Source organism: Octodon degus, unplaced genomic scaffold, assembly GCF_000260255.1.
Source record: "Octodon degus isolate 3935 unplaced genomic scaffold, OctDeg1.0 scaffold00093, whole genome shotgun sequence".
Classification (NCBI taxonomy): Eukaryota; Metazoa; Chordata; class Mammalia; order Rodentia; family Octodontidae; genus Octodon; species Octodon degus.
Window position 1 is genome coordinate 9,485,612 of NW_004524669.1, and position 20,128 is coordinate 9,505,739.

The window sequence follows — 20,128 nt, forward strand, 5'->3', positions numbered from 1 at the left end:
TGTCACAGCTCCAGGTAAGAAGGGCACTGTTGCCACAGCCAAGGGAGCAAAGAACAGCAAAAATGCGAAGAAGGAAGACAGTGATAAGGATGAAAAAGACGACAGTGAGGAGGAAGAGGATGAAGATGAGGAATTTGAGCCAAAAGTAATGAAAGCAGTGGCTTTAGTCCCTGCCTCAGAGGATGAAGATGAAGAGGATGAGGACAAGGAGGAGGAGGACTCTGAGGAAGAAGCCATGGAAATGACACCAGCCAAAGGGAAGAAAGCACCTGCAAAAGCTGCCCCTATCAAAGCCAAGAGTGTGGCTGAGGAAGAGGAGGAGGATGAAGACGATGAGGAGGAGGAGGAGGAGGAAGAGCCTGTCAAAGAAGCACCTGGCAAATGAAAGAAGGAAATGGCGAAACAAAAGGCAGCTGCTGGAGCCAAGAAACCGAGAATAGAAGGCACAAAACCCACTACAGCTTTCAATCTTTTTGTTGGAAATCTGAATTCTAACAAATCTGCTCCTGAACTAAAAACTGGTATCAATGAAGTTTTTCCTAAAAATGATCTTATTACTGTGGAAATCAAAATTGGTACAAATAGGAAGTTTGTCTATGTAGACTTTGAATCTGCTGAAGACCTGGAAAAGGTCTTGGAACTCACTGGTTTAAAAGCCTTTGGCAGTGAAATTAAATTAGAGAAGCCCAAAGGAAAAGACAGCAAGAAAAATCAAGATGCAGTCAAATCCTCTCAGCATTCACCGTGAAACCCTGTACCACAGTCTGTAGATCTTTTGTCAGTGTCAGCCATGTGGATGAGTCATGGCCATTGCTTGACCAATTTGCTCTCTGTGAAAGCCTAAGAGAGTGTTTTCTCTCCATGTGACTCTCCTTAGGCACACTATATCATCGATCACTTTCCTCTGTGGCCCCATAATCTTCCTGATCAGTATCTTTGGGACACAACTGAATTACAGGATGTTACAGTACAGGTTATCCTATGTCCTGAGTCCTCACTGACCTTGAAAGGCTAGGGTCAAAATCTTGGCTGTCCTTGCAGCCCTCCTCTTTCTCTAATTTTTTATCTGCACACTTAAATTGTTAACCTTCCAGAAGAGAAGCTTAATGATATTATTACCATATAACATAAGCAGTTGAGCTTAACCTCACTGTCTGGATATAAAACATCTTAGACATAACATGGAACACTTGTTATACAGTTCTTGCTTTATCTTGGTCTTAACCATCTAGCAGAAAAGTATAAAAATGAGGTTTAAAAAGTAGAGCCACAATAGTATGCTGAGCTATAAAAGGCTCAAGTCAAAAACTCCTGACATTGCTAGTCCTATGGATAATGCTCTACTATTATGGACTACTGGACTATATTGGATTATTTTGCTGAATTCATGCACCTACAATATCTAAATGGCAATGGAGTACTCATGTCTGACAAAACTAAACAAGTAAAGGGGATACAAATGAAGGACCATCGTCTATCTGCATATACAAAATAGTATAGATATCTACTTTTTATTTAGTGAGAAGAAAGATTTGTACTAATAGTGTTTGGACAGGATATCGTGTCTGCATCTTGTTCTATGAATAACCCCTAAGAAGACAACAATATGCAGTGTATTGATTATTGATACTGTCCTACTAATCAGTTTTGAAACTCATTGCTGTTTGTTTCTCAATAAAATTAATAAAGCCAAAAAAATATTAAAGCTTCCCACTTGGCCTCTAGAAAGTGGTAACAACAAAGGAAATGAATGAGGCTATACAAAAAAATCAAATCAGAATAATTTCTCAGATAACTACTAAAATGGTATCTTTGTTACTTTACTCTTATTGCTGGGATAAAATACCTGATGCCAAAAGTTAAATAGGGAAAGGTTTATTTAGCTCAGTTTGTAAAGGTTTTGGCCCATAATCTGTTAGCTAAAAGGAAGGTGATATGTGACAAAGGGGCAACAGTTCAAGGCGGCAGAAGCAGGGAAGCAAGTCTCTTTTCTTCCCTTGTACTGTATGCAGGCAAGCCACACTAAGGCAGGTAAAGCACTCACAGCCCCAACCCAGCACTTGGCAATAATCCAATCACAAACTGCTGTTTTTCTATAACCACAAGGTTTTTTGAAAACATCTAAACATAAACCATAACAGATGATGACCACATGCTTAGTGATTCAATGAAAAGCATACTTATCAATTCTAGAGAAGATTATAGATTTTAAAAAAGAAAAGCTTAGGAAAATTATGGAAACTATGAAAGCCCAACATAGGAAAGGAATAGGATCCATAAAATAGATTCAAGCAGATATCCAGAAAACTAAAATTTCCATTGAAAGTATCTACAGCAGAATGAGCCAATGTGAAGAAAAAAATTTATGTATAGAAGACAAGCTTGCAGTTAGTATCATGAAAAAAAATTCTTAATAACAGCAAGGGAGGGGTCAGCAAGAGCTCAGTGGACTAAAATGCCCACTTGGGCAAGCACAGGGACCACAGTTTGATACCCAGCACCACATGCTGCCCCAGTCCCACACCCAGGACAGAGTGAGCCAGCCACAGAGTCCGGGTGTAGTGGTGTAGGCCTGTAATCCCAAAGCTGGGGATGCTGAAAATAGGAGGATCACTGTGAGTCCAAGCTTTATAGTGAGACCCTGTAACAACCAAACACATTTTAAAAAATTATAATGAATAGCAAGGGATATTGAGAAGTCAATCTAGAAGCTGCTAATGATGCAAAGAAGAATAACATAAGATAGATTACAGTCAATGAAAAAGCAGAAGATGACACAATGATATTTTAAAAGCCCTGTTTGGAGCCATCATGTTGGAAAACTTCCCTGGTAGGAAAAAAGAATTTGACATACACATAAGTGAGGCATATAGAACTGCAATAAGCCATGTACAACAAATCTACAGATAGGTATATCATAATGAAAATTCCAAAAATTCAACACAAGAATAGAATATTAAAAGCTGCTAGAGAAAAGAAACAATTCACCTATTTTAAAAAAGCTCATCCAGTTTGCTGATTTATTAACACAAACCCTCAAGTCAAGCAGAGGATGGAGTGAAGTATTTCAAACCCTGAAAGAAAACCTCTAACCCAGATTGGTATTCCACAAAACAAAAAAGAACATCTGATGGAATTCATGAACACCAAACCAGAACTCCAAAATGTTCTAAAGAACGTTCTAGAAAGTGATAACAAGGATTCTACCAAGAAAGGCCAACAAACAGATGAGAGGAAAAAAGAGGGAGCCAAAAACAGGAAACTGTTATAATAAGGATGTCAATGCATCAGTCATAACCATCAATGTTAATGGTCTCAGTTCACCAATCAAAAGAAACAGACTGATAGGATGAATCAAGAAACAAGATCCAATAATATGCTGCTTACAAGAAACACATTTATTTTAAAAATTGATAGGCTAAAAGTCTAAGGATGAAAAACAATACTCCATGTGACAGGAAGCCAGAAAAAAGCAGGGGTAGCTATTCTGTTTGCAGAAAAAGTGAATTTGACCCCAAGACTGATTAAGAGAGACAAAGAAGTTCACTATATCCTTGTGAAGGGAACTGTACAAGATAAAGGCATAACAAACATAAATATATATGCAACAAATAAAACCAGTGCCCCTAACTACGTAAATACTAATGGACATAGAAATCATGTAAGAACTAATACAAGTGCATTGGGGGATCTCGGTATGCCACTGTTACAAAAAGCTCAACTAGATTTAAAAAAAAAAAAAAAACCAGTGGAATATTAGAACTGAGCAAACTTTTGAACAAATGAACTTAGTTGATGTCCGCAGATTTTTCTACACCACAACATCAGAATACACATTCTTCTTAGCTACATGAGATGTTCTACAAAACAGACCACTGTAGCTCATAGAACATATTAAATACAAATGAATTGAAATTTTCTCATGCATATTATCAGATGATAGTGCAATGAAATCAGAAATCAATGGAAAAAGAAATCACAAGAACTTCATAAACACCTGGAAATAACACCCTGCTGAACAAGCAATGAGTCACAGATGAAATTAAAGAAGTACGAGAGTTTCTACAATTAAGTGATAATGACAGTACTATATCCCAGAATTTATGGGATACAATGAGTGCAGCCCTACGATAAAAATTTATAGCAGTAAATACCCATATCAGGAAAACAGAATAAAATCAAACTACTTAATATTTAACCTCAAGCTTCTAGAAAAAACATCAGGCCAAGGCCAAAGCTCATATAATGGAGAAAAGTATAAAGATAAAGCAGAAATTAATGCAGTGGAGACTAAGAAAACAATACAAAGAATCAATGAATCAAAGTATTGATTCCTTGAAAGATTAATAGGCAAACCCTTAGCCAACCTTATCAAAAAAAAAAAAAAAAGACTCAAATCCATCCAACTAGGAATGAAAAAGGTGAAATCATAACAGACCCTGCAGATATCCAGATCATTTGTACCTACTACTTTGAGAATTTACATTCTAATAAGATAGAATATGCAGAAGAAATAAACTGATTCCTAGCTACATATGCATTACCAAAGCTGAATGAAGAAGATGTAAAAATATTAAGTAAACCAATATCAATCAATAAAATTGAACATGTAATTTAAAATTTACCAACAAAGAAAAAAGCAGGCCTTGATGGATTCACTGCTGAATTTTACAAGAAATTTAGAGAAGACCTAATATGAGTACTTCTCAAACTCTAATGAAATTGAAAGGGAAACAATACTCCCAAATTTGTTCCTGCAAGCATGCATTACCCTGATACCAAAACTAGAGAAGGACCCAGCTAAGAAAGAACTACAGGCCAATCTCCGTATTGAACATCAATGCAAAAATCCTCAATAAATACTGACAGAATACAGTACTTATCAAGATTATATACCATGACCAAATAGGATTTATCCCAGGGATGGAGGGATTGTTCCACATACATAAATCAATAAATATAATATACCATATTAACAAAGCCAAGGACAAAAACCATATGATCATCTCAGTGGATACAGAAAAAGCTTTTGACAAAGTCCAGCACCTATTCATGATAGAAACCGTATAAAAAATTGGAGTGGATCCTCTTCATCTCAGTCTGATAAAAGCCATCTATGATAAATCAACAGCCAGCATCATACTAAATGGGCAAAAACTGAAAGCTTTCACTCTAAAATAAGGAATAAGGTCAGGATATCCACTGTCACCATCTTATTCAACATAGCTCTAGAAACTTTAGCCAGAACAATTAGACGAGAAAGAAATAGAAGGAATGAGGATAGGAAAGGAAGTTAAATTATCATTATTCACAGATGACACGATACTCTATATAGAAGACCCCCAAAACTCCATCAAAATACTTCTAAATTAACCAAATTCAGGGCTGGGGAGATGACTCAGTGGAATAAGTGCTTCCCTGGCAAGAGTAAGGGCTTGAGTTCAATCCCCGGTTCTGCCAAAAAAATAAATTAATTAAATAAGTAAATAAATAAATAACCAAATTCAGTAGCATAGCTGGATATAAACTCACCACTCAAAAATCAGTGGCCTTTCCATATAGGAATAACAAATTCACTGAGAAATTAGGGAGACAACACCTTTCACAATAGCATCTTAAAAATGAAATACCTAGGAATCAACCTAACACAGGAAATAAAAGACCTCTACATTAAAAACTATAATACTCTGAAAAAGGAGATTGAAACGGATATTGGAAATGGAAAGATATTCCTTTCTCTTGGGTAGGAAGAACCAACATAGTGCAAATGGCCATACTTTCACAGTTATGCAAATTTAAAATGGCCATATTGCCAAAACCATTACACAGATTTAATGCAATTTCAATCAGAATTCCAGAACAGCATATCACAGAATGAGATAAAACAATCCTGAAATTTATTTGGAACCGCAAGAGACCTAGAAAGATGAATATTGCAGCAAATTAATGTACAGCTGCTGCCCTTGAAGGAACCACTGGAGGACCTAGGCTTGCGGCCTCTCATTATCAGCAGCTCTAGGAGGGCTCAGTGGAGTTGCTGACGCTTCTTAGAGCCCAATTTAAAGACTGTTAACTAGAATCCACTTACTGTTTTTGTGAGGAGGGAAACGAAATCCAAAGAGAGTAGACCCGAAGAGATTCAGCATCAAGCAACTCATAAAAATGACCCTTTACTTATTCTCACTTTGTTCTGCATGCTTATAATTAGTAATTTTCTTAACAACTTATAACCTTTACAGTGTTGGCTGAAAATCTTCTTGTAATGAGCTTAATACTGATTTTGTAAAACCCTTCAGTCAGATGTTAAGTCAAATAATATCTTCTCCTCATGGTACTGTTTCATTCAAAAATGAGTGCAGTGAAGGAAGGGGATGAACAAAAAGAATTAAAATGTATTACATATACATACCAATTTCTCACAAGAAATGTAAACATTATGTACTTCAAAATGTACTGATAAAAAAATAATTCATATGTGATCCACTTCTAACAAGTAGGATGTAGTTCAAGATTTTTGCTTTCTCTTTAGAAAGAATCCAAGAATGCAAAAGTCACTATGCAACACTTAAATTGACTTCTTGTTGCTACTCCAAGGCAGAAGAGTCTCACAAATGGAAAGTGGACAAAATAAAATTATTAGGCTTTGATGACCTACATGAAGTGCCTAAATTAGCTAGTACCATGGCCTGCCTAGTTGTGGACCCTGCTGTGTGGAGAATAAATTTCCTTATTTAATGGTTTAGTCATGGTTTTATGGTATTTGTGCCCACAGCATCTTAACAAGTTTTTGTTGTTGTTTTGTTTTTGTTTTTGTAGTACTGGGGATTGAACTCCAGACCTTGGGCTTGCCAGGCAGGCACTTCTGCTCTTGAGCTACCTCCCCAGCCCTTAATCAATATTTTGACATTATGTTTTTATAGAACATTGAATTTTGTACAAAATGATAGAAGATCTAGGGTGTAAATTGAAAACATAAAGGTTTAATTATCATTAGTTTTATGACCTCTGTGTAAAAGTGGACTAGGTATTTTGGTCTTCTGGTATCCCAACAAATTCCTCTTACTCCCTGATTGTTTTTCCTTGTTTCTCCAAAATTCTACCTTACTGTCTCTGTTCTCTTTTTATAGTTTTTCTTTCAACAAGGATATCCAGTATTCTTTAATTCAACTGTTTAATGCATGTAGATGGCTTTCACAGATATGTTTGAATATATTTCCTATTCCAGCCTCTGATTTATACACACACACACACACACACACACACACACACACACACACACAGCTTTGCTTTTTTGCTTGAACTGCCTCAAACTCCAGAGCTCAAACCATTCTCCTGCCTTAGCCTTTCAAGTAGCTGGGACTGAGGCATACATCCCTTGCCAAGCTTCTCAGTCTTCACTTGCCTATAGATTGTCTCCTCTGTGTCTTCAGCTCTGACTTGTGGCTGATCATATACTGCCTTTTTCACTCCCTAATCCTCCAGCCCCCTTATAACTCTGCCCAAAGAAACCATCCTGCCCACTGGAAAGTGAGTTGTCAGTGGTGCCCTGAAACATCATTTGGGAATGGGCTGCCTTTTATAATTTGAAAAATGGGATAGTGACAATCTGTGACCCAGACTTAATGATTTGTAACCTTGTGAGCTTCTATTTAGTGATGGGAGGTACTAGGAACCAGTCCCAGGGCCTTGTGCATGCTAGGCAGGGAGAGCTGCGTTATAGCTCTTTTTTTTCTTTTCTTTATAATGTGTTTAGTACAGGGTCTCACTACACAAATCAGACTTATAGTGATCTTCCTCTTTTTAGCTTCCCAAGCACTGGGATTATAGGTGTGCACCACCACGCCTAATCTCAATCACTGACTCAGTACACCCCAGGGGTGGGGCCAGCATGGCACGTTAGGGATTGAACTGCAGTCCCTGCATCTGCCTAAGCAAGTGCTTTAATCCACTGAGCTATCTGGCCAGCCCAACATTGCAGCTCTGTTTTGGCTTTCCTAAGAGTCTGTCTCACAACTTTTTCTCTCCATGGGGTTTTTAAATACAAACAAGTATTTCATTTCAGTGAAGGGAACTTTGCATTTTTCCTTTCAGTCTTCACGTTATATGGTCTGTCTTTTCATTTTTTTAGCTTTCCATAAACCCTCTGAAACCTTGAATCCATCATTTTTCTTGATTCTCTTTTATCAGCCTATTATATGTTTCCTTAGAATGTCTCATGTTTTCCATTCTCCATTTTCAGTGTTATAGACACATCATCTCATGCCTACAGTAACATAATAGCCAGATTTCATTCGTTCTTTATGACATACTGGCTTTGCTAAAATGTTGGTTTTAGGTATTGCTTCTAAGCAGCTGGCACATAGTAGGTACTTGGCATGTGCAGGAGGGACAGGTTGAGTAGTTTTCCTTTGCCTGCTACATCAAGTCCAGACCTCTCTGCCTGGCTTTCCAGAGCCTCCAAGGTTTGGCCCATTCTGCCTTCTCACCATCATTTCCCACTACTTCCTCCCATGTATCTTCCGTTCTAATTTAGTATCACTTGTAGTTCTCCCTGCATTTTTGTGTTCCTTCTGGAAATCTTGAAATGCCTTCTCTCATTTGACTTGTATTAAATAGAATTGAGGCAGGAAAGAGGTGGCACATTGAAATTGGTAATTGAGAAAAGAGTCAAAAGAAACCAAGGGGGATGATGCAGCACCCATGGAATAAGGATGATCCACACCTATCAATAAAGGGGAAAGGAAACAATGCCAGTGCCAAGTGGAAGGAACTTGCCTCGGCTACAGAAGAAAGCCACAGTTCAGAGCTGAGACTTTATAGTACCCTCATGGTCAGGTGGGGAAGCAACTGGGGAAACCCTGGTTTCTTTCTCTTCCTAGTTTATAGGTGCCTCCCACAGATTATGTAGGAGCTGGAGGGCAGAGAATTTGCTCTAATCAGATATCAGCCACACAGGGCACAAGGCAGTGTGGAGGAAGGGTAGAGGGGAGTCGGAAGAGAGAGAAGGTGGATAGCCAGCCTACTGTTGGTCCTCAGGATGCAGTTCCAGGCCTGTCTCCTTCCTCCAGACTTGCTTGAATGCATGCTGCCTGCTCTGTTTATACAAGATACTGGTTTGCTTGCTTTTCTGAGTATAGAGTTCTATCTCTTGATCCACTTCATTGCTTTAGCAGTCCTTTATTATGATACATATAATCGAGGTGATGTGTCAGTTAAGGCCAGTGAGTTCTTTTTTCTGATTTGAATTGGGGCTGTCCAGATTGTAATGTATTATGTATTGCATGTTTTAAGATATATCCTACAAAAAAGAAATTGTTGAACAATCTGTTTTGTTTCTTTTTTTTAAAGACAGGCTGGTTGTACTACAGGCTGGCCTCAAACTTGCTTATGTAGCCTAGGTTGGCCTCGATCTTACAGTGATCCTCCTGCCTAAGCTTCCTGCATGCTGGGATTACAAACGTGTTCCACTATGCTCAGCTGAATAAATTTGATAAAATTGTCATTTTAATATTTTCTGTTATGGTGTCTTACAAAAAATAATGAAAATATGCAAGTTGTGATCATCCTGTATTTAAATAGTTGGAGTGTTAGTGGTTAAAGGAGGAGAGGTTTAATTTGTTTTACAGTTTCAGAGTTCAGGGTCAGCTGGTTTCAAGGCAAGAACAGTATGGTGAAGGATGTGGTGCAGCTGAGCCACATGGTGGCTGGCAGACAGGGCAGGGCAACAGTGCCAGCTCTGGAAAGGACAAGACACAGGCCCCAATGTCACACCTCCCTCACCCACTCCAAAACACCCAGACGTGTTTCACCAATCCGTGGGACAGAGCCCAAAGCCAGTACACATGGACACAGCCCACTCCTTGTCACCTTGAAACCCAAACAAATCTGTTTAAACTATTCTGAATGTCCCAATAAAGATATTTCCCAGTTTATAATGCCATGATGGTGACATAATTAACATAATACAGGCTTGTTGCATATAACTATAAACACAATACTCCCTGCCCAAAGTCCTAGAAATTCCAGTATTTTTCAAAACTCAATAGGGAAAGTCTCTTTTGAGACTCAAGGAAAACTGACAGCTGTTAATATCCATAAAAATAACAAGTTTAAATAATACCTCAGTTCACAGTGCATCTGTTCATGAACGGTTTAGTTCACAAATAGGAACGTGTTGCGAGCCCTGCATCAGGTGACGAACCTGATCGTGGCCATGCTCCCCACACAAATCCAGACACATCCATCTTTCCCAGAACCATGGAATGAACTAAGCTTGTGGGCCACGGTACCACCGTACGTAATCCCAAAGTACAGTGACACAAGACAAACATTCTCATTCTAGAAAGGAGGGAAAGAGGATAGAAAAGAAGGACCAAGACAAGGCTAAAGGCTCAGAAGAACAAACATTAAGTCCTGGAGCTCTGTGTCTGGCCTCTGAGGCACATAATGATAAGGCTTAATATCCACAGGCCTATCTATATGATCTTGCTGGCTGTAGCCCTCCTGGCCTCTCTTCGACTGTGTCCACTCACAGCCTACAGCTTTCCTTGGCCAGTGTTCCACATCCTTTCATCTCTGACTTCCTGGGGTCTCCACTGAGCCTTCAACTTCATTCCCATGGCTTCACTCATGGCCCTCCTTAGCTTTTCAGGACTTCCTATGAAATACTGGTGGAAGCCTCTGTGATCCCACAGTTCTTATATTCTGCATGCTGATAAGATTAGCATCATGGATAATGCCAGGATCAGCTACTGGCTTGAGCAGGAGCCAAGACTTTGCATCTTAGCTGCAGCAGGCTCTGAGTATTTGGATGGTGAAGCTAAATTTTTTAGGAGGCCTTTTTTGAGCATTGGCCACAGGGACTATTTTCTCAAATGAAAAGTTTAAACTTTTGTACCCCTGAGCCTGTATTTAAATAGTGGTGTCTTGATGATTTCTAAAATGCCCTCAAGACGTCTTTTTGTCCCTGCAAAAAATACTTTTTTTTTTTTTAGTGGTGCTAATCTCTCCAGCAGCTACACCTCTTTGGGTCCCAACTTCACATGTGATTCTTTCTGGAGCGAAACTTGAGTCTTTCACTTTTTTCCAGTTCTACCTTTTGCCCCTTAGTATCATTATAAATCTGCTAAAAGAATCCAGAGGAACCATTGCATTAACCTGAATTTTGGGCGATCTTTTAGTTTTCTCTGGTAAATTAATTAATCCACTGAAAATTTATTACTACCAAACCAGTACTACAAAATGTTTTGAAGGACATTCTAGGAAGAGATAACAAGAACTACAGTGCCATGAACCCCAGCAAAAGAATCCACCAGACAAGGCAAATAATTAAACAAGGAGGAAGGGAGAAGTCAACAATAGGAAAACACTACAGCAAGGATAAGTCAGTGCATGTCAGTTATCATCATCAGCATTAATGGTCTCAATTCAGTAGTCAAAAGAAGCAGACTGCCAGAATAAATCAAAAAGCAAGATCCAACAATATGATGCCTGCAAAAACACACTTAATTTAAAATTTTATCATAGACTGAAAGTTAAAGGATGGAAACAACACTCCATGTGACAGGAACCCAGAAAAAAGCAGGGGTAGCTATTCTATTTGCAGACAAACTAAATTTGAAGCCAGGAATGATTAAGAGAGACAAAGAAGTTTACTACATCCTTGTGAAGGGAAACAGCCAAAAGGAAAATAACATGTGCCCCAGATACCAGTGTACCCAACTATATAAAACAAATACTAATGGGCATAAAAATAAATAATACAGCTGTACTGGGGGATCTCAACACATCACTCTCAAAAAGACATAAACTAGACCCAAAAAATCAACAATGAAATATTAGGACTGAACCAAACTTTTGAACAAATGGACTTAGTAGATGTCTACAGTGTTCCACCCCACAACATCAGAATACACATTCTTTAGCTGCACACCACATATTCTCCAAAATAGACCACGTAGTAGCTCATAGAACATGCTGAAGTAAATACCAATGAATTGAAATTACCCCATGCATATTATAAGACCATAGTGCAATTAAATTAGAAATTAATGGCAAAAGAAATCTCAAGAACTTTGTAATTACAGTAGTCCCTTGCTATTTTGCTGTTCAACTTTTTGTGGACTCAGTGTTTCACAGATTTTCAAAAACATACTAATAATTACAGATTTTTCTCTAAATTGCAGAATTTGCAGTACCATACATTAAAATTATGTAGGTTTACAAATTAAAAAAATGGTTAAGAACAGCAAAAGTGTTTTTAAACGTATGGGAAAGGTTTATAAGAGTGTGGGAAGGGTTTATAACGCCTTAAAATATATGTAAACCCTAAACAGATATGACGGCACTACTGCACTAATGTTCACTTGTTGTGGGGGTGTCTGGAACATAACCTCTGTAATAAGTGAGGGGCCACAGTAACCCACTGTCTTGAATATCAGCTTTCCTGTACAGACTCAGGACAAAATGCAGATGAATTTTCTGCCAGTGTCACATACGTGGCTGCTAGTCCAAGTGCGGTGGAGTTCCTGTTCTCATCTGAAGCCTACCAAGCCTGACTTTTATTGTCTGCCTTCCTGTAAGCATTCTGGTTTTATGAGGTCTAGCCAGAACCCTCATCAGGCTCTACTTACAGCATTTTCTGGCTTCTCTAGTTTGCAGCTCCAAATCCTTCCAAACTCCTCAAGCAAATTACTTCCAAAGGCTTCTAAATCAATTGGTCAGGTAGTCATGACAGTGACCTCACTTCTCAGTTACCAATTTTCTGCACTAGTTTTTTGTCACTGGGATACAATACCCAACACCCAAAACTTACTTATCTCTCAGTTTCAGAATGTTTAGTCCAGTTTGACTCACTCCATGGCAAGAACCTCATGGTGGAAGGAAACTGCTTAGCTCGTGGCAAATGGAGAGCAGATGAAGGGAACAGGGCCAGGGAGGGAGGGGTGAGGCACCAGACAAAAGCCCAAGGCCACGACCATGACCTGGGAAGCCCAAGTGCTGCCCACACCCCAGGGCACAGCCCCAAGCCGGTCCATGTTTAAACTGTCCAGCAACCACAATAACCATATGCCTTTCAATATTTGAATCCTGCCAGATATTTCTAGGCACAGACACGAATATTTTCTTCCTCTCCATGTAAAAACATGTTAGCTCTAGTCTTATAATTTCTTTTGTGGTTTTTTTTTTGTGCTCCTGAGCTATCTTGCCAGCCCCATATATTATTTCTGTTTCCCTGAAAAATACTATACATTCATGTTTCTATGCCTTTATGCATGTAGAATATTTTGCCTGGAATGTCTGTTCCTTTGTTTGTCCTCTTTGTAAACTTTAAAGGCTCAGTTCAAACACCATATTTTCATGTAAGGTAGTCTTAATATCTGCAACCAAACTCTCTTCTTTCCTTACACTTATACATTCCTATGATACAGTACTCATCACATTATATTGTAGATATGTAATATTTTTATTATTAGATGCTAATGAGCTTGGGAATTTTGAATGCCTTATTATCTTTTTATAGCCGATGTTTACTGAATAAGTACTAAATGAAAACATTCTATTTCTTGTTTGTTGTTTTAGTAGCTAGTATACTCTTAAGTCCCAAGGCCATGTATTCTACCTACATGTGATCGGCCTTGTGTGCACATGGGCAGGCATGTGCACACACACACGTGTGTGTGTGTGTGTGTGTGTGTGTTTAAAGAAGGACTTTGAGCCAGGTATTGTGGCACATGCCTGTAATCCTAGCACTTGGGAAGCTAAGGCAAGAGGTTCACTGTAAAGTCAAAGCCAGCCTGGGCTGCAAGGTGATTTCAGGGCCAGCCTGAACCACATAGCAAGACCCGGTCTCCTGAACACAAAACAAAATAAACAGATGGGCTTTGAAACTGTCATCACAGTCCCTTCCTTTTATGAAATATTTACAGTGAATCTTGTGTTTATGTTTCTCACGTTAAGGAACTAAAAATAGCAGCTTCAGACTTGATAAAGTCCAAGGTCACGTGTGAATACAAAATGAGAGAAGAAAATATCAATCTAACAATTAAAGAACAAAAATTTGAAGAACTTCAAGAAAGACTCAACCTGGTATTTATTTAAATAAATTAAACTTCATAAAATTAGTATTTTTAAAACATTTAAAGGAATTTCAAGGTTATAATACATAATGTTCCTTCTTTGGAGATTAATAAACTTAATGTATACAATAAAAATATTAACTTAATGTTACAGTAAATATATATTATTTGCATAGCTAATATATGCTATTATGATATAGAGTTAATATACATAGCATATGTAGTTAATATACATAGTAATGCATATTACTAAATACTTACTATATATAGTAAAAAGCTAAGGTAGTATGAATCTGTTTTTAGCAGTCAGTTAATTTTTGCCATCAGCAGTGGAAAATTCATAGTTTTAATCCTGTTAGGCCCTATACCTTCTTCAGTTCACTGTAGCCACTATTACAACCATAAATAAACGCAGGTACTCGGAGAAGTAATAAGAAGTCACGGCACTCAAATTGAGCACCAAATTATAGAAGTTAGTAGATTTTATGTGACAAATTTGAAATTATTTAAATTTTTAAGGAATTGGAATTAAATAAGAAGATTAATGAAGAGATTGTCCATATTCAAGAAGAGAAACAGGTAAGCAATCATGAGACCCTTCAGAAACTAGTAAATATATTTAAAGATCAGCTAGAGTGTGGAAAATAAGTAAAATAAACAACAAATGGAATTATGCCCTCCCAGGTCAGTGTGTGGTGTACAGTGAATAATGGACACTGGATGGACATAGGTGTCTTTTTTAACTGGCTACTTACATATTTTCATTTTTTAAAAGTGAAAGTTTTTTTCTTTGTTCACACCAGGGATACCCTAAAAGATAACTGCTGAAGCATATTTATACATTGGGTGTGCTTTTTTTAGGATAACATTTTTTAATTTAATCTGTTTGATGCTTATAATTGTGATACCTTCAATGTGTGAGAGAGAACTGTTTTTTCTCTTGTGCATTTCCTCTATTTATTTCATGACATTGTTCTAATATTTTATACCATAGCCCACATAGCATTTTAGTAGTCATATTTAGAAGCTGGTGGGTGGCAAGCCAACAAAAGTTTACTTTAGTGTTGATTTTTTTCATGTTTTTCAATAATGTCTTTGAATCTTAGAATAAAAGAAGTTAATATTAAGTGACTGTTGGGAGTAGTATTTATGGAAAATTGTGTAGCAGGGATTTTTTTAGATATTAAGCCACAAAATGTGCATTACTTTAATATAAAGAATTAAAATTAAACTATAAGATAATGGGTTAAGAAACTAGAAAACATGTATGAAGGATGAGTTTAGAAACATCCTACTATATTAGCATGTTAAAATTGACACGTTACGTTTATGTATTTTAAAGGATATCATCATTTCTTTTCAACGTATGCAGCAGTTACTTCAACAACAAATTCAAGCTAATACTGAGATGGAAGCAGAATTGAAAGCACTAAAAGAAAACAATCAGGTTTCATATATATTGTTCTATTACATTTCTGTCTAATGAGCATCCTCTGTGAAGGTGCATTCATCCATCTGGTTTTATTAAGTTCATTTTGAACTTAGGGGTAAGGTAATGGCTTCTTTCACCAAATTTTAGTGTCTGTTTCTTAAGTAATGAACTTTTAAAAAATCTATTTATTTGCTACAGGGTCTTGCAAGAACATGTTTTTCTTAACACTTAAGTAAATAGTTAAATATTAAATTTAATCAACTACCTGACTTCCTTTTATGACAGGTGAATGAGGATTTTTCTTTGTCTTCAGATTGTCATCAAGATCTAAACCTAAACGTAGAAGGTGAAATGTCAGCTGCGTTTTAAAGGGCAGCCTGCTGGCGCTTAGAAGTTTGGGGGCAGCTCTGTCTTCACGGGGGTGTAGCACGACTGCCTGCCATTGTTACCGCAGCGGCCCTGTGTCCTCTTACCAGTACACAGAAAGTGACAAGGGAGGGGACGGCCACCAACATTTGGGGAGTGTGGGGTTAAGAAAGGGAAGCTGGAGAGGGGATGAAGCTGAGTCTGCAGGACAGCCCCAGTAAGACAAGGCACGGGGAGGGGGGCGCCCACCGCTCGGGTGGGTGCAGGAGGTGCTGGCACATGGAGAGGGTCGCTCTGCTGATGCCAGTAGAGCAGGGGTGGGCATTCACCTGGAGGAGGGCATGTTTCTTTAGGGCTGGAGGTTTGTAAGAACAGCTAGGTGGTGACATTCTGGCCTAGAGGTGTCAAGGAGGAGCATTGAGGAGTAAGGCTCGAGTACCTCATGCTCGTTCCAGCACCAGGCTGCCCTGGAAGTGTGTAAGACTGAACCTCGGAGGCTTTGGGCTCCACATGAAGGAACACAAGAGACTAGAGGAGGGGTCGGAACTGCCGTGGGTGCCACGGGGCCAGCGTCTGGGATGGCCCACCCAGAAGGACACGGGGCATGTGCAGTAGAGTGGACAGTGGAAGACATTTCTGCCTGAGAGGTTCTTTTTTTTTTTTTAAAGACATTTCTATTTTTAAACTTATTTATTTATTGACTTATTTATTTGTGTATGTTGTACAGGGTCTTGCCATACAGCTCATACTCATAGTGATCCTCCTGTCTCAGCCTCCCTAGCACTGAGATTACAGGAATGCACCACCACACCCAGTTTCGGTGTCCTGCACAGTGCCCAGGTTTCTGGGGATCCGAGGTTCCAGAGCTGGCACAATGTGTGGCACTGGGAATTAAACCCTGGCCCTTGCACTTACCAGGCAGGTGCTTCGACTGCTGAGCTGTCTCCCCAGCTCCCTGGGAGGGCCTTGGTACAAAGTGCACAAGGCAGAGCCGGCCATTTCCCATAAAGGCTACACCCCCTGCCCCATAGAGGGGCTGCTGGCACCAAGCTCACTAGTACATGGGCATCCATAGGGACCGTGTCAGCCTCCTTAGTGTTTATCTTCAATCTGCTCATACAAGTTGTCTGTTGGGGCCTGGAGCGGGTGTGGGAGGCCTGCAGCCTCCGCTCTGTGTGCTGTCTCCTTGTCTTGGTTCTTGGATGCTGGCCATTCTACACTCTGATGCCCTGGGCCCTACCTGGTCTCATTTTCCGATGTTGCTGCAGGTTGGCTGGACATCTGTTTCGTTGCTCTATGGATTTCCCCCTGTGCAGAGAACCATAGCAATACACAGGAAATACAAAGACGTATCAGGAGGTGCTGGAGAGATAGCTCAGTAGAATAAGCACTTGCCTGGCAAGCACAAGGTCCTTTCAATTCCTGGTACCGAGAAAAAAGATGTATCAGACAGAGACAGACACAGAGAGAATTTTTTTAGAACCTTCTCCAAAGAAACACATAATGTTTCTAAATTCTTTATTAGTAGCTGACATGACAAGCATCTGCTAAGCCACATAAAGGAGTTGAAACATAGATATTTTAAGGTGAACAGTATATTAGAGATTAGCTAATCCAGCCATTTCATGATGAAATAGAGACCTAGAAAATGTAAGCAGTGTTGTCCAAGGCCTGATAATTAGTAGAAAGCCAGCATTAGATTTTTGTCCTGTTCTAACCCAGCACTATGTCTACCCACTGTACCATTAATATATTTTTCCTGGGTATGTGAGAACTGTCCATTTGGTTAAATCAACATATTAAAACTACAACTTTTCCCAGACATGGTGGCACACACCTATAATCCCAGTGCTGGAGAGGCTGAGACAGGAGGATCACCACGAGTCCAGGCTGCATAGTGAGACCCTTTAACAAATACATAAATAAAAGATTTTTAAAAATTTTAAAACTACCACTTTTAAATTTTCTCTATGCGCATGCTTCTATATTGAATTTTATAGAGACTAATATACCCGTAAATACATAGTGATGTTTTTCTTTCACAGTGGTTATAAATATGGTCCTAGGTTCTTTCTAACTATGACTTCAGATATCTTAGGTACATCCAATGCCTTTCTCTCTAATTATCAGTTATTACTGGCCCTTTGATAGTATAGAGCGAAGCTACATTTCATATAGTACTATTTTAAGCAATCGTCAAAAATGGGATTGTTGGGCCAGCCAAATAGCTCAGCGGATTCAAGTGCCTGCTTAGGCAGACACAGCAGCCAGGGTTGGGTCCCCACATGCCTTGCCGGCCCTGCCCACCGCCCGCCTCGGGCACCCTGAGACAGCGATTGGGACTGGAGCTGGTGGTGAGCGCCTATAATCCCAGCTCTTGGGAGGCTCAATACAGGAGGACCACTATGAGGCCGATCTATGTAGTGGGACCCTGTAGACTCTGTACTAAAATTACAAAAATAAAAAAAGCCGGGATTGTCAACTTCTTATTTTGATAAGGACATTAAAATACTATCTTATCATCACTGTCGTTTTATAAAAGAGAACATCAAAAATATATTAAGGATATAATCTCAGAATAAAGGACGGTCTCTAGAAGAGTCATTTGGTGACCTTACATTGACATTTTTTTTGCCACAGACTAGTGGAAATCTTGTTATGGACCAGCGCTGGTCTGCAGCCTGATGTCTGCCAGCCCTGAGGCGCAGCACAGCCAGACGCAAGTGGCAGGCTTGTGGGGCGGCCGCGCAGCGTGCAGCGCTTCCTCCGGGCGAGCGCGAACTCCGCCTGTACTCATGGGCGTCCTTCTCAGGAGTGGCCGGCTGTTATGTGGCTCTGCTCTCACACTGTCACCTCACTCTTCAGTAGCAAATCTTACCACTGAGACCTACCTTCTCACACTAGAAAGCATTTTCTACTGTGATTTAAATGTAGTTATAAGTATAGTTATCTTCCTGTAGTCATATATTGTTAAGAATAAAAAATTAGTTTATTCCTATAATTATAATCGTAATAAGTCTTAACTAGCAGAATTTACTCAGTTTTTTTAGACTGAAGCATAAACAGATGCTTTTATTTTGACCTTCCATGTATTGTTTTTCAATTAATAAATCTGAGGGATTTCAGATTTACCAATTCAGTTGCAGATAGCACCAAAATCATTTGCGGGTGAAATACAGACTCCACGAGGACAGCAACATTTTCACTGATGTGGCCTAGGAAAATAAGAGCGTCCAGCACACACGGGAGCAGATCAAGGTGTGTCAGAGGAGTGACTGAGGAGCAGAGAGTGCGCTTGAGCTCTTCCCCAGGGTCCGGGGGCTGCTAAGTAGACACAGTGGACTGACCCACGTCCGCTTCCGCCTCCTTGTGACGCTGCAACGCAGTGGTATTAGTAAGTCCACAACGGCAAGGACCCGGGAGAACAAGCCGTGAAAACAGAGTTTTAAAAGTGGGGGCCAGATAGACAATTGGTAATTCATTTTTCACATAACTAAACAAAGAAATGTAAGTCAGGCTTACAGAAATGGTGGCCAGCGAAGTCACTCAGTGATAGGTAGGACACTTGGCAAGTGTACTGAGGCCCTAGGTGCCATCGCCGGCACAAGACAATGAAACAAAACCCAAAACAAATAGATAAGGCTCAGGAGAGTCAGGAACTGCTGCCGTGTGGGTTTGGAAGGAGGGTTTGTAGCTGAGGCCTCAAACTGGAGCTCTATCTAAGAGGCCCCTGCAAGCCTGATTCTCTTCCCCACTCTAGGCCCTGTCGTCCTACTCAGCTGAAGACCAGAGGGTGATAGTGAGGAGTCAGGGCCAGTTGCATTGTGTGGGGACAGCGGAGGGGGCATGCAGTGTGTGGGGACAGCTCAGGGGGAGCATACGGTGTGTGGGGCCAGCTGTGGGTCTTGCATTGTGTAGGGACAGCTGAGGGGGCATGCAGTGTGTGGGGACAGCTGGGAGGCATGCAGTGTTGGGACAGTTGGGAGGCATGCAGTGTGTGGGGCCAGCTGTGGGTCTTGCATTGTGTGGGGACAGCTGGGGGGGGCATGCAGTGTGTGGGGACAGCTGAGGAGGCATGCAGTGTGGGGACAGTTGGGAGGCATGCAGTGTGTGGGGACAGCTCAGGGGGAGCATACAGTGTGTGGGGCCAGCTGAGGGGGGGCATGCAGTGTGTGGGGACAGCTGGGAGGCATGCAGTGTGGGGAGAGTTGGGAGGCATGCAGTGTGTGGGGACAGCTGAGGGGGCATGCAG

At 40.0% G+C, this 20,128-nt stretch overlaps 1 protein-coding gene across 1 annotated transcript in view; it reads left to right on the forward strand.

Moving 5' to 3' along the window:
* The window catches only part of Ccdc73 (coiled-coil domain containing 73), a 151,131-nt gene that overhangs the window by 108,905 nt on the left and 22,098 nt on the right, over nt 1-20,128 (forward strand). Inside the window, 3 exon segments of the mRNA XM_012516147.1 lie at nt 13,960-14,088; nt 14,598-14,657; nt 15,421-15,525. Coding sequence (XP_012371601.1) covers nt 13,960-14,088; nt 14,598-14,657; nt 15,421-15,525 — 294 coding nt within the window.